General features: G+C 37.5%; 2 protein-coding genes, 1 long non-coding RNA gene and 1 other non-coding gene across 5 annotated transcripts in view; 2 read left to right on the top strand and 2 right to left on the bottom strand.

Moving 5' to 3' along the window:
- The first annotated feature begins 300 nt into the window (after positions 1–300).
- On the top strand, positions 301–5,744 carry ghitm (growth hormone inducible transmembrane protein). The gene is made up of 9 exons (XM_007558265.2): positions 301–403; positions 1,413–1,574; positions 2,199–2,301; positions 2,401–2,512; positions 2,615–2,756; positions 2,864–2,972; positions 4,068–4,256; positions 4,826–4,997; positions 5,110–5,744. Exons 2-9 carry the CDS (start codon positions 1,443–1,445, stop codon positions 5,195–5,197), a joined length of 1,047 nt encoding a protein of 348 aa, XP_007558327.1. The 5' UTR covers positions 301–403; positions 1,413–1,442; the 3' UTR covers positions 5,198–5,744.
- LOC107836899 (uncharacterized) lies at positions 2,959–14,014 on the bottom strand. Its single transcript, XR_001662873.1, has 3 exons — positions 14,004–14,014; positions 12,150–12,152; positions 2,959–3,827 (listed from the first exon to the last, which is right to left on the bottom strand). It is a non-coding gene; the product is annotated as an uncharacterized LOC107836899 (long non-coding RNA).
- LOC103142280 (cadherin-related family member 1-like) overlaps positions 7,071–15,174 on the top strand; it is a 19,170-nt gene continuing 11,066 nt past the window's right edge. The window contains exons 1-7 of one of the 2 annotated variants that reach the window (XM_007558264.2): positions 7,071–8,922; positions 9,906–10,001; positions 10,603–10,748; positions 10,834–10,884; positions 11,465–11,554; positions 11,630–11,716; positions 13,003–13,119. In XM_007558264.2, the coding sequence (XP_007558326.1) occupies positions 8,862–8,922; positions 9,906–10,001; positions 10,603–10,748; positions 10,834–10,884; positions 11,465–11,554; positions 11,630–11,716; positions 13,003–13,119 (648 nt within the window). In that variant the 5' untranslated portion in view covers positions 7,071–8,861. The remainder of the gene's footprint in view (positions 8,923–9,905; positions 10,002–10,602; positions 10,749–10,833; positions 10,885–11,464; positions 11,555–11,629; positions 11,717–13,002; positions 13,120–15,174) is intronic. The other variant, XM_007558263.2, reaches the window with a different exon arrangement.
- trnav-uac (transfer RNA valine (anticodon UAC)) lies at positions 14,714–14,786 on the bottom strand. Its single transcript has one exon. It is a non-coding gene; the product is annotated as a tRNA-Val (tRNA).

Below are 15,174 nucleotides of genomic sequence, written 5' to 3'. Positions count from 1 at the left end.
TTGAGTAATTTCTTTGATGATTACTTTTTTATTTTTACTTCAGTAAAAATATGCTACAGCAGTGTTACAGCTAGTAAAATTTCGGGGTACTACATGATGCAACAATCTGATTTCCGTTCCTTTGGATTATATAAACTATTTTACATTTACATTTTATATATATATATATAGACACGAGGTGCTTTTAAAGCGTTTTAGTGTGTTTACATGCTTCTTTATATCATAATCCTACGATTAAAATGCTTAACAATTCGGAACTACAATTGATATTCCGTCGCTCGGTGATGACGTAGAATCCAGAATCTTCCGGAAGGTCTATCAGCTCGTTGCAAAATAGTTACGTCAGAGACTCGCGCATTTCTAACGAGGAAGGTGAACCTCGGACGTTTTTCTGTTTCTCTCGGTAAGAAGCCTTCAGTTTGTGTTTAAGAATTTTTGTCTATGCAAAATATCTTCCTCTGTTTGCTAAGTGACTTATTTAGTTTCATCATTGCAAATCAGGTTAATCTCAGAAATGTTTCAGGCATCCTCTACGCAGTTAAACATTGCTACGTAACGTTAGCTACCTCACTGAATTAAATTACTGGTTCTGCATTTCTTGTTTCGTTTTTTTATTTAACGGGCAATACCCTTATATAGGTATGTTGCTGTGACAGTTATATCAATTTAGGGTTCGAGAAAACGTTTCCCTTTCTTGGACTCTTTCTAAGTAACTTACTGTTCTAATGTTTTGCGTTTTCAAGTTCTTAAATATACCACAAATCAACTGATTAGATACGTTAGCTTTTGTCTTTGGCCCTGCAAAATGTACCAAGCTTTTAAATTCTCATTTTGTTAACAATTTATCATCGGAAAGCAGCTTTTCGTGTCTTTATTTTTAAAAATGGTTGTAACATAAAACATTTTGATAAATAATAATAACTTACTGCAAGGCCTTAAATATGTTTTGTTGTTGTTGTTGTTGTGAGTTATATTTTAAAGCAAATGGTTCTTAAACACAACAAGCAGGCCTTTGTTGGGGATTGACACCAAACATGTCATGATTGCATCTTATATGTAGAGCACTTTTCATCTGGTTATCTGTAACATAAAGTGTTGTACAAAGGTAGAAATGTAATTATTATTTTTTATTATATTTAAGCAATTATAGGAAAAAAACATCCTAAATATAGAAACTATAAGTTTCCAAAAAAAAATGCAAAACGTAAATAGTAAGCAATAGTCATTTAAAATTTAAATTTTATGTAAGACATTGCAAAATAGATGAAAAAGCTAGATAAGAATAAAAGCTTTATTAATATTGCTAAATTAATCAAATACATATAAAGTACAAATAAATATTTATGACACTTGTGTACATGTCTGTCTGTGTGTGTGTGTGTGTGTGTGTGTGTGTGTGTGTGTGTTTTCAGGTCACTACAAAGTAGAAGGAAATTGCAGACATGTTGGTGGCGAGGCTAACATGCCTGAGGAGTCTCCCGCTAGTCGGGCTCCGTCCTGTGCTGTCACAGGGCTCCTCAGCCCTGAGAGCGCCCACCCTGAAGGCCTGCCCACCCCTCCTCAGGCCGCAGCAGGTACCGTATAGGTTCTGAACTCTTGGTTAGCAAACATCCATAATCTCTCTAATGTTCCTCTATGTTCAGTTTTATCGATTTGAAGGAAGCATAAGGTGGCACAACACTGTTCCCAGTTGACTTTGTGATCTTTTGTGCATCTTACGTAGGGTTGCACGGTGTATTGAAAATATAGCATCATTGCAATATTGGTGTTTAATATTCATCATTAATTGACCAATTTAAATATACTCAACAGCCTAATGCGTAGTAAACATTCTCAGTCTGTCGTCATGGTGAGCTTTCTCAAAATATTAAAGGATTTGAAAGCCCTATAAACTTCACACATAAGCTTTATTACCTTTATAGGTACAGCAAGTACAGTAAGTTAGGTCTAAGTGATTAAATCTTTGGATATTCTTTGGCTTATTTTGACACTCAATATGTTTGAGTGCAGTTTATTGACTATGACACATTGATTATGTGTACTGGTTAAAATTGGGTTAATAGATTTCATAGATGATAAAATGGAATGTTTTGCTGTTGACTTGTATTGATTTACATGTGAGCTGAAAATTGATCCTGAAACTTCAGTTAGAAAACGGCATTTACAAGTTTTTGTCAAATTTCTTCCTCCATCCAAAGGGTTATGCCTCAAAGGCCAGATTTGGATTCCGCCGAGCAAAAACCAGCAGGGAGCAGCTGAAGGAAGCAGCTTTTGAACCAGCAACCGACACAGCCATCAAAAGTGATTGCTTTACACAAATATACATAAGTATTACTAATCAACACGATATTGTGGCTTTGACAAACTATACATGAAATCGTCTTTTGTGTTGTTTGCCAGTTGACAGCATGGGAAGAATGGTTCTTGCCGGAGGTGCAGTGGTGGGCCTGGGAGCACTTTGCTATTACGGTCTTGGCATGTCCAATGAAATCGGCGCCATTGAGAAATCAATGTGAGTGACGAGGATGCTTACGAGTAGACGCTGCACTTTATTGCATCGCACATTTTCAGTTCTGTTCAGTACTTTCTAAGGCTCGTTTTCCACTTCGTCTAGGATCTGGCCTCAGCATGTGAAGGACAGAATCCACTCCACCTACATGTACTTTGCAGGCAGCATTGGGCTGACGGCCCTGTCGGCTGTAGCTGTTAGCAGGAACCCGGCGCTGATGGGTCTGATGATGAGGGGGTCCTGGATGGTGAGTTTTGTAGCTGCGCTTTGAAGCCTTTTTGTTTGGATATTAAATTAATTTGGGTATCAGTTGTTATTTCTTGTTGAATGCAATGCCTGTTCTTTATTTACCAGGCAATCGGAGCAACTTTTGCAGCAATGATTGGAGCGGGGATGCTGGTTCGATCTATCTCCTATGAGCACAGCCCGATGCCCAAGCATCTGGCTTGGATGCTGCATGCAGGTTTGCTTGCAGACAAAACATGTTTTTTTTAAAGTTGTGACTAAAAGTTTTAGAAATGACAGAATGACTTTCACAAACTTCATTGCTTTGGTGTTATTAGACACCCACCCATAAATACAAACAAGAGGCCACAGGACTCAAGGTAGCTCTAACCTTTTTAAATCTGGACAGTTGTTTTTCCACACATCCCAGGGAGCCTATAGGCATTTAAGGGAATACCTGTAGTCCAATCCTGGTGCTTCCCACACAATTTAAGTCTGTTTTTGATGTTTTATTTGAACAGGAGTAGTCTGATTTTCAAATTCCCTCAGAATGAGTTAAAATATTAGCTGCCTTGTCTTTAAAATGTTGGTGGTATGCAATTTTTGTGGCAGACTTAAAACAAGGTGCAAATATTGTTTTGTTTTTTTTTTTTGTTTTTTTTGTGACAAAATACATTTTCTTTCGCGATAAACAACTTTGCATTTATTTCTATTTCATTTTAACATTCTTCCTAGCAACCTATGCTCAATAAAAATTGCCATCGTTGGGGGGAAAAAAGCAGTAAAGTTGGTGAAAAACAAGATTTTTCACATGCGTTGTAATTTCTGGTATGCAGTTACTTTATTTAAGCACCGGAGGGCAGTAAAGGAAAGGGAAAATCAATAAATGTGATTTTTTTTTTAAACTTTTGAAGTTTAGTTTGTTGTAGGTATAAGCTGGTAAAATAATAGTTCTAATAGCTCTAATCACTTTGAATAAAAGTACTATGGTTTCATTGTACTACTTTATTTTTTTTTAAAAACAGGAAGTAAAAACTTAACATATTATTTGTTGCAGTAATTTTACCTTATATTTTGTATTCTTACCATGTTTCTAAGTAGAATTATAGCATATAATGCTAGCCAGTATTTAAGCTGAATATTATCACTTTGTCCTGTTCTGCACAAATGAAAACCACTTTTTGTTAAAAGCGTATAACAAACCACTCTTAGCTGGTTAATTAGTCAGACTCTGCTCATGTAGACACATCCAAGTTACCTTTTTTTTTTTATGAGAATTTGTTTTGTTTCTGCTGTTTGTAATGTTTATTTGGTTGCTGTATTTGTTGAAAAGGTGTGATGGGTGCTGTCATCGCTCCGCTAACTCTGCTGGGTGGGCCTCTGATGATGAGGGCTGCCTGGTACACTGCAGGCATCGTGGGAGGTCTGTCCACTGTGGCTATGTGCGCTCCAAGTGAGAAGTTCCTCAACATGGGAGGTCCGCTTGCTGTCGGCTTTGGAGTGGTTTTCGCCTCCTCTCTTGGTTAGTACAGTTAAAATGTCTCACTCAGTGATAATGAGTAGAATGGTAACTACAAGTTGGCTGAAGGCTATTCATTATGCAATACATAAAGTGATGTAGTGATTAGTCTTGTTAGCCTTTTTTTTTAAATTCTAGTAGCTTTAATGATCCTTCTTGTTATAATACTGAAAACAAACACATTAACATTTAGCAGTGATGTGCCCAAAGAAAAAAAAAAGTGATAATTAATTAAAAATACAGTTTCAAATGAAATGTTGCTATACATATTAAAACAGTTCCTGCAGCTTCACACTGCCACTCCTACCATGAGTGACTGTAGGGATGGTGTTTTGAGGATTATGTCCAATGTTAGTTTTCCACCACACAGCGCTTTGATTGTTCAAGAATGTTAAATTTTGGTTTGATCTAACAAGAGCTCCTGCTTCCATCACATGAGTCGTGACAAAATCAAAACATTCTTTCATAAAAGTCTCATTTCTGGGGTTACCCTTGCACCTGATTCTCCTGCTTGTTCAAAGCAAAGCGACCCTTACGGGTTTTTTTTTAATTTTTTTATTTTTAATTTTCAGGGTCGATGTTTCTGCCACCCACCTCAGCGATTGGAGCAGGCCTGTATTCTGTCGCTGTCTACGGAGGCCTCGTTCTCTTTAGCATGTTCCTCCTCTACGACACACAGAAGGTCATTAAGAGAGCGGAGACACACCCACTGTATGCTGCACAGAAATATGACCCCATAAATGCGTGAGTAATTTCTGTTTTGTTTTTTTGTTTTGTTTTTGTTTTGTTTAATTTTTCTGCAATTTCAGTTTGTAATGTGTTGTATGTGCATCTCATGAGTGGATTAACCCCACAGGTGTATGGGGATTTACATGGACACGCTCAACATTTTCATGAGGCTGGTGATGATTCTGGCCAACGGCGGTGGCGGCAAACGGAAGTAGACATCCACTGGAGTTTTACTTTTTTTTTTTTTTTTTTTTTTTTCCTCCACAGAACTAAACAAAGTTTCAAGTCAGCATACAAGTGTTATCCTTTAAATACAAATCTTATGTGGCTGGTAGATGATAACAAAGGCTCTGGAAAAATGTTGAAGAAGGGGATGAGATTCTGAGCTGCATGTTGATACTACAAATCAAGAAGACAAATTTATGTGTTTTGATTACACCCTGAGATGGAGCTCTTAATTGAATGTTGAAGGATTGTTTATTCTGTGAGTGCAGGGATCTGGTAAACCACTCAGTCTAACATAGAGGAGCTGTTTTTGTATTATACTTTGTTTTCTATTTATTTTTGCTGACAGACTTAAGCAGAAGTATTGCATGTCGACCAAAGCTCTTCCACATTAGAACAACGGCGTACGCTTCTGATTAAGCATTCACTGTTATGTCACTTCAGTTTCATGGTGAATACGTGACATTAGTTCATATGTTTATAAATGACACAAAACTACTTCAACACCAATTAAAACAGTTTAAAATAGCTCTTCTGTGAGATGTTTCTGTCTGAATCTTTTCATTTTTTTTTCTTTCTGGGGTGATTTTATTTCATATTTATAATTTATAAGTTAACATTTTGCATATCCAAGGCACATTACCCTTGTTCTCTTGCCTTATTCTACCAGATTCTACTTGATCTAATTAAATAGTAATAGAATGATAAAAATGTATTATTATAATTAACATTTCAGTCATGTAAACACTTGCATTTCTTTTCTGCTAAAACGACATTTCAATCTCAATGAGTTATTTAATCGAGATCACACAATGAAATTGGTCACATTTTAACAGTTTGCTTTACTGTAAAGTAAACTGCTTCATCGTTAAGACATCATAGTCACCAATTGTGAGCAACCAATAAACATTACATTTTATCAAATGCTATCATCAAACTCATGAATACACATCAAATGTTGATCAATTTTCCATTTCCTACTAATTAAAGTAATACAAATAAATGAGAACATATCAATTTATACACAATTTACCTGCAAAATTCTGAAAGTTAAAAGGGTTTTGTACATTATATTTTAAAAACACAGTTGACTTTCTTCTTGCAGTCATTCTAAAAATCCCTGTTTGGAAAGAGACGCATTTACAGTAACGTGTTCACGTTCTTAAAAGTGTTGTAGGACATTTTTAAAGTCTGAAGCCACTGATGACATCCAGCAACCTGCTAACTTCAGGTTTCCAAACAATAAATCTCTGATCTCCTGCGGCTTCCTTCTTTAACTTCCTGCTGAGTAATCTGACAGATAAATACTTGCTGGTTTTACCGTTTTGTCATCCACGCTCTTCGCTTGTTTGTGCCAGACTGATGGACCATCAGGGGTCCACCCTGTAGCCCGTTTCCCCCATAAACAAGTCGGTGTGAAGCAGGCTTAGCCTAGTAATCCTCTTGTCCACCATCTGGCTGCTCCTCTAAAATTAAACCATCAAACCAGGGCACTTGCAGCAGATGCTAACATCTGTAAATATACAGGTGTTGGGAAGAGGCGCGGGCACGTGGAGCGAGCAGCTGCCAAGCTCTTTGCTTTAAACCTGCTCAGATCATGTGAACGATTTGGTACAAATACCAGGCAGGAAAACGACCCTAATGGGAGGGATGAAGAGGGGCGTGATGGATGAGATTGGAGCAGGCTTTTGGTGTGAGGTGATGTGCCATCAACTGGGATGGAAACGTCCATCTGCCAGTCAATTTTTAAATTGATGAATAATGTTTGGTGTGGTTCCAAGGTTATTTTTTATTTTTTTTACAAGCTTAGAGGCTTCAGGATTATCGTGCGTCTATTTGAAGTAAAGCAAGTTTAAAAATCTGAGCAAAGCCAAGACATTTTCTTGTTTACATATTTAGATAAGTCGCTAAAGTACACTGATAATTCCCCACAGCACTGACAAAGTGATTTATTACACACATATTTGTTCATTTGTGCAAACAAATTTTATTTTGAAAAACAGAACAAAGGTGTTGAATGTCGTACAAGCAGTGGACTGATGAACTTTAACGGGAACATTTAGGCAGACTTGATTCTTGAAGGTTCTGAGAAGGAGGAATGATTCGTCTTACTAAGTTACTTTTTCACATCTTACGTTCTTGTTGACTTGCGCGAAACTGAACTCTTTAATGTGCGTTCCTCTTTGAAACACCAGGCCTTAAATGATCTTGTATTTGATCAAGAAAAATCTAAATGTTAAATACTTTTGGATCAAGAGTTTAATGGTTTCTTGCATGAAACAAAGATTTAACAAAACCGTGTAACATGTAATAATCTCCTGCGATGGTGCATGCATGGACTCTCAAAGAAAATGGGTTTTTTTTTTTCTGATATATTTCCTATTATCCTCACCGTGTTTCTCCACCTCTTCTGCTTTCTCTACTTACTGACTAATATTCAGCTGGAGACTATTTTTATAGCTGTGAATGCAGGAGGTACACACTCTGCACCTCAGCATGAGTCAGTGCAGTTCACACACTTCTCTGAGACGTCACACAACTGTTCACTCGCTCAACACCTTCTTTCAGACAAGGTGCAAAAGCTCTCTCTGTCTCTCTCTCTCTCTCTCTTTGTCTGTCTCTCTCTCTCTCTCCTTTCCGGCCAAGGTGAAAAACAGTGTTCAAAAATAAAAAGCGTGACGTTTAACAACTGTCATCAACCACGCATAATGAAAAGCATCATTTTCAGCATGCAACAATTTTTTTTTTTTTTCTTAGTATGTCTTAAGATTATGACTGAGCAATTCCACTTTTTTTTCATTGTTAATTGAACAAATGGAAATTGGGTCATTTACACAAATGCATTTGACTTATTGTCTATAAAACACAAGTGCCATTCAAGATAAAAAATAACAAAAAAATCGGACAGCAAAATGCAACACCGTCTTAACTGTGTAAAGAAACATGGATTTTCACAGTCTTATTTGTCACACTTTCAGCTTCTTCTACTTTTAACTTTTGCTGTAGATGTGGAAATGTACAGTCACTACTTTAGAGATGTCATTACTTATAAAGTTATGAAATAAAATTAACTTGAATGAATATATATGTTTGTTTTTTAGTCCTGTTTTTATTAGACGGCCCTGTGGTTAGTTTTTCTGTTGTTATTGAAGTCCTTCATTCATGACAGTGGTATGGTGTGGCAAGACAAAAAGCATAAATGTGACATGTTTAACCTCAGTAAACACACAGGTCACTTGAGTTTCTTGGCTCTGGCTCGCAACACGTGAAACCCAGTGCACCTGATGATGCGACTCCCTGTCGCAAAACTGAACAGCACCCTAGAAACTGAGTTAGCAGTAATCACTGATGCAGGCAGCCCATGTACAGATTGTCACGTGTGTGCAGAAGTGTAATTTTCACACCGCAACGTGTGAAACCCCAACTCCCAGCTCTGCATCTGTTGCCTCCCCGGGTAGGTTGGAGCACAAGCAGCGAGGCAGAAGATGCCTGTAAAGAGAAGGGATGCGTCACTGGATTAGTGCCTGAGAATCTGCCCCAGCCTCTCCTCTCTGAGCCTGCTGAGACATCTCCAGAAGGGCACGACACTCACCGCTCGCTTTCCCTCCACCAAGCCTTCCACATGAGCCAGCCAAGCCTTAGCTCCGCGCCAGGATGAAGAAATACAAGAAAACGCATGCGTTCATGTTCCTCCTGCTACTTCACTACAGTTTGGGTGAGACTGTTGTTTTTCTTTTGCTTGCGTGTGTGTGCGTGTGTGTGTGTGTGTGTGGTTAAGACTTCTTGTCTTGCTCTTATCTGCTTAATCCTCTAGCACAAAGAGGGCATGTCCATCTTACAGTAAACTGTTCAGGCTGCTTGTGTGTTATTTACTTCACCGTATTTTGATATATACATTTGAATTTCAACAATTAAACTTGAATTTGTGCATGGATAAATTATTTCTTATGTTGATTCTGGTAAAATGCTCTTTGATTCTGTTGCACTATGATTCTGGCACATAGGCTCTCCAATAAAACTTTATATATATGGATATATATTCAGCTCTGGGAAAAATGAAGAGCTCACTATGAAGAGCATCCCAATGAAAACCTGATGGTTATTCCACCAAGTATTGATTTCTGAACTTTCCCTGAGTTAAAACATTAGTATTGTTGTTTCTAAATGAACATGAACGTGTTTTCTCTGCATTATTTGAAATCTGAAAGCACTGCATGTTTTTGGTTGTTGTGACCATTTCTCATTTTGTGCAAATGAATACAAAATATTTGCTTGGAATTTCAGAGACATGTTGTCAGTAGTTCATAGAATAAAAGAACTATGTCCATTTTAATCAAATATACACCTATAAAAAGTAAAATCAGAGAAACTGATCATTTCGTCGTGTCTTAATTTTTTTTCCAGAGCTGTGTATTTATACAGAGAGCATAACACACACAGGATATGACTCCATTATTCCCACTCTTGTCTAGGATTTCTGCTGTTTTTAGCGAATGACTGCAGCTGTTCTTAGTCCGTACACACATAGCAGTTATTCATATAGAATACTCATCGATGTTTTGAACATAATCTTGAATAACATCTATATGATTTGTGTTATTTATCTTACTTGTGGAGTGTATGGAATGCCTTTCTTTGCTTATTTTTTTTCCTTCTCAGACGATTTTATTCATCTCTTTTATCTGTCTTGTCATGCAGGGCAATCAGACTATGCTCCATATTTCTATGACAACGGTCCTAGCAGCATAAGTGGGAACATGGCCTTGTTCAGCATCTCTGAGGATACACCTGTTGGTACGTCCACTGTGTTTTTGAATGTTTCCACCTTTTTATGTTAAGATCTGAATAATTTGTGACACATTTTATAATGACGTGTGGCAGAGAAAAACAATTCATTGCACATTGTTTGGTTGTTAAGCCTGAAATTTCTCGAATATGTACCGGCGCTGCGGCTTATCACAGTTATAATGCCTTTAGGATTGTGACGCATGTCGAAGCATCGCAGGAAGAAAACAACACAGTGCCTTGCAAAAGTATTCATACCCCCAATACAAAGTAATGCATAATTATGGAGCTGAGGAAGCTAAGCCACAATTTTCAATCCTGCAAATAAAAATGCAAAAAAATGCATCTGGCAAGCGTTTGTATTGAAATCTTTGGCCTACATACAAGATGTACATGCATCCCTGCCATGAAACATGGCAGTGGTAGCATCAAGCTGTGGGAATTTATTCCTTCTGCAGGGACAGGGCTAATTGGAACAGAAAGCAGCTAAATAAAAATTATTCATCCAGTAGCTGATCTGACTTAACTACTCATAAACTAACTATGAACTTCAAGTCATGCTTTTCCTGCATGTAGCCTTAAATTTGCACCCGCGTTTGGTGGTTGACAGGAACACAGATATACATCCTGAACGGGACAGATCCAGAGGGGGATCCTGTACGATACGGCCTCACATTTGAAAAAGGCTCCACTGAATATTTCAGGGTGGAGCCCAAGTCAGGAAACGTGACTCTAATTCAGGAGCTGGACAGAGAGGTGAGCCTGCTGATGAACATGTTAGATTTTAAAGCAAGCTAGAATCTTTCACCTGAACTTAACAGTAATCCTCTTCTTTCTCCAGAAACAAGATGAAATCTCAGTGATTGTCAGCATAACAGATGGACGCAACAAAGTAAGTTTGCTGTGTAGATTTTGTTGGCTCGATTATTATTGTTGCTGAACAACTTACATGTCGTGCATTAATTAGAAGAGGTACATGTGTTCTTATATTATGCACAATATTGGCGACTTAAAATAGAAAACAGAGAGTTTTATTTATGTAACGTGTTGTTTCCTCTTAAATCTAATTGGAGAACATAATTTTTAAACTAATTTTCTGAATGCTTTTATTTATTTATGCTGACTCCTTCATATTTTTGTGTAATTCTGATGCAAAGTGAGTGACTGTCAACAACTTAATTTCCCTCCAGTATAGTTGTAGTTTGGATTGTGACTATTTGGCCTAATAGTTTAACCCTGCAAGGTTAAATTATGTTTTTCTTGCTTTCTGAAGTTTATCCCTCTATAACTTTGGCTGTTTATGTCAATTGAAACCAATCTGATTAGAAAATAATACATAACTGAATCCTATCTGTAACGACTGAAGTTTGAAAACATAAAAGTATTTTTCTTTTAATAATTTTCAGACTTACAATAAAAAATAAAGTTCTTTTTGGTCACAGACAAGCATTTGTTATTTTTATTGCCCACAGGTTGTTGAGACTGTGAGAGTGTTTGTGACAGACGCCAACGATGAGCCGCCAGAATTTCAAAGTCTGCCTTTTATCACTGATGTTCCAGAGGTAACGTGCTAAATTAATACACAGTTTGTACTGTTGTGTCTGAAACCTGACAATAAAGTTGAGTCTCTTTACCAGGACACTGCTCCGGGAAGCAGCATCTACAGAGTCCATGCTATAGACAAGGACTTGGGTTCAGGAGGCAGCGTTTCATATTATTTACAGGTAAATTTTCAGAATGCTGTTTGTTCAATTTTATTTCTGTTTTTACTTTGGTTCTATATGTAACTCCCTCGTCTTGATCAAGCACATGGCAATAGTGGGAAGACACCACTCTGTTTTAACGGAGAGAACCGCTTGAAAAACCTGCCTCTGCAAGAGCAGCCGATTGAATTGACCAGTTGTGTGTTGGGAGGCTAAGAGACACAAATAATACAGAATCACTAAGCCAGAAATGTTTTGTATGAGTAGGAAAAACAAATAGTAGCAACACTTGCTCTTGTCAGGAGCTTCATTAGAAAAGAGGAATAACTGCATATAGGAGAACTGACCCAGAAGTACCTTTATGGATGGAAAGACAAAAAGTACACAAACTAAATGGAAGGCTTGACTCTGTCCTGAAACACAGCTACACACAGAGGAACTGAGCCAGGGGTACTTTCTATAGCGAAAATAGTGATTGCTGTTTGTAAAGTACAATCAAACAAATGTTTCCCAAAGGATTTCAAGCCTTTTTATTTTAAAAGCATTGAATCTATTATCTTCACTCCCATATCAATTAGAAAAAGCTCTCGTATTTAAACTGCAGCAGCTTTTATTCGCGCAGGAAGTAACCCAAGAAGACAACGTCGCCACACCTCTCTCAGCACCTCTTCTGAGGAATCCAGCTGAATTTAATGTTGATCGACGACAACTGAGCTCTTTGTGGCTTTCGACCTCCAAATTCTCAAACAGTTAAAGTTGTCCTGACATCTGTGTTTCCAAAACCTTGTTTGGAGTACATTATAACGTTTTTGTTTTTATGTTTTTATTTTACATTTTAGTTTTATGTTTGTTATTGTTTTGTTGTTGTTTTTTTACTTAGTTTAACAGCACGCATCGTCTTTTCGCATACGGTGACGCTAGCAGCTGGTCCAACATTCAGGGTTAGGAACGGAGGTCAAGCTGTCATCATGTTAGCTGTGCTGCCATGTGGATCGGAGGAACCGAGCGATGGGACAGCGACAAAGAGAAAGATTAATCTGATACCAAAGAGAGCAGTCTGGAAATAGCGTTACTTTAGTGGATTAAATTTCAATTACATTTCAGCAAAGCACTGAGAGCTTAATGGGAGCTCAGATATGGTGTAGGCCCAAATACCGGCAGTGCTGTGTTTGCTATAATTCATGTGTTAAATGTCAAATCAAACTGTCCATGGCTGAAACTGCTGGGAGCAAATGATGCGTCAGCCTTAGCTTGACTGCTTCTCGTTGTTTCTGTCCCAGTAACGGTTTGATTTCTTAAATCTTTAGAGTTCCCCATTTGCCAAGTTCACTATAGATGGACACAGCGGGATCCTCAGAGTGAAGCCTGGCGAGACTTTGGACTACGAGACCACACCAACACATTTTGTCACCGTGGTCGCAAAGGTGAGCAGCTGTTTTCACTGAACCAGCAGCCATTAGAAAGTCATTAGTAATAGAAACATTGCACATTTAAGTCATGTCTTTTTTGAAGTGCATTATACTGCAATACCTAAGCAAAGTCTTGATGACTAAATCAGTGTTAAAGCTGCTAAGCTTTAATTAGCTGCTTTGGAAAGTGATGAGAGTTGTTCCTGCCAACAATTCTGTCACTTTCAAGAATACTGTGACAGCTTCTATAGACGTCTATTTTTATTCCTGATGTGAGGTTTTTGTGTATATGACAGGTCATGAATACTCGATGTGTTATAAAGGTCTGATTGATAAACATTAATAAAAAATAAATAAAATACAGCAGGATAATATTTATACCCATATATATTTATGAGTTTTTACCCATTCGAAATGATTCTGATGAAACCACTAGGTGAAATAAGTTAGTTTAGATCAGGGGTGTCGAACTCAATTTCACAGAGGGCCACTTCAGCATATTGGCCCCCCTCAATGGGCCACATTGACAGTACAAATCAGGAGTGCATCCCTGCTAAAACACCCCAGACAAAAGGTTGACTTCCCTCATTCAGTTCTGTAGAGGCTTATAATGACTCAATGGTCCAGGTGTGTTAGAGAAGGAATGCATCTAAAGCTGCAGATGGTAGCTCTGGAAAACTAGACTTGGGCACCTCTAGCATAAATGTATGAAAATACAATGTTAAAAATAAATTAAACACCTCATATTGTTAAATAACTGATTTTATGTATTGAAGTTTTAAATATTACATTTGAGTTTCCATGGATGTAAAAATTACTACTCAGTTTAAAAATTACAATATTTAAATCAGTGTTTAAAGGTAAGCAAACAAATAATAAAAACAATCACATGGGCAGACATTATAGACTTTATGCAAAGATTTAGTCTCAGAGGCAACTGAAATCAATTAATTTAAAACATTCTTTCTGAATATCATCTCATGGTCTCTGAACTAAATGCGTCTTTCTGACCTGGAGCTGACAGCGTGTTGAAGAGTTATGGACCGGACGCTTTGGAGCGTCTGGTTAGGAAGCACATTACAAACCTTTGGTTGAAATGTAGTTTGTAGTGAATTCATGCTCAAAATCTATTTTAAGTCAATCATTGGCCTATAAAATGCTGGGGGGCTACATGTGGCCGGCGGGCCTTGAGTTTGACACATGTGCATTACGCCTTAGAACTGCCAATTGGTAATTGAAGTAAAGTAGCTTCGATTTCAAAGAAGCCTACATTGAAGTCGATTGGAAAATGAACCATCACAAAAGAGGAAGGCTCTTGTTGTCTCACTGCACCCCAAGAGATGCATAACCTACAAAAACTGTTTCTGTCTGGTTTTGAACCAGAGACCTTTTGCATGTAAAGCCAACATGATAACCACTACACTACAGGAACTGAACTTCTGTGCTCTGTTTCAGTTTGAGGTTCTAAAGTTGATGATGTGAGATGCAATGCATGAAAATTTCAACTGAGGCTTGCACTCAGATGCCTGGATTCAGAGTACAGACCATGACACCACAGACCCTTGTTGACCTTTAGTAAACACCTGTGATGAAGAGAACATGCAAACTCTGTTTCTGTCTGGTTTCGAACCAGAGACCTTTTGCATGTAAAGCAAACATGATAACCACTACACTACAGAAACTTATGCTCTTTGGAGTGTTCCTGGTAGATGATCCACATTTTTTTAGAGACTAATGTCAACGATGGGCATGGAACAATGTCAAATACTTACAGATCCTCTCAGAGAGCACAAACTGTCAGACTTATACCTGTGCCTAATTTGACATTGCAGTCTATAAACTAAGCCTGGGATCAAAAAATATATTAAAGATGTCATTAGCAGAGACAAATGGTTCTACAGAGAATTGGTTAAATGGCTAAAAAATAAAATCAATACTTACAAATAAAAAATGGTTCAAAAATAAAATCAAGACATTAAATTAAAAAAATCTCTGAAATACAATCACTTGAAAATTAAAAATGGTTCAAAAATAAAATCAAGACATTAAATTAAAAAAATCTCTGAAATA

Source organism: Poecilia formosa, unplaced genomic scaffold (assembly GCF_000485575.1).
Source record: "Poecilia formosa unplaced genomic scaffold, Poecilia_formosa-5.1.2 Scaffold95, whole genome shotgun sequence".
NCBI classification, from domain to species: domain Eukaryota; kingdom Metazoa; phylum Chordata; class Actinopteri; order Cyprinodontiformes; family Poeciliidae; genus Poecilia; species Poecilia formosa.
This window is presented reverse-complemented; position numbering and strand designations above follow the sequence as displayed.

Coding starts and splice junctions, on each gene's coding strand:
- ghitm (XM_007558265.2), top strand. CDS start 1,443: ATGTTGGTGGCGAGGCTAACATGCCTGAGGAGTCTCCCGCTAGTCGGG. Junction 2,513..2,614: donor GGCGCCATTGAGAAATCAAT/GTGAGTGACGAG, acceptor CACTTCGTCTAG/GATCTGGCCTCAGCATGTGA. Junction 2,757..2,863: donor TGATGAGGGGGTCCTGGATG/GTGAGTTTTGTA, acceptor TTTATTTACCAG/GCAATCGGAGCAACTTTTGC.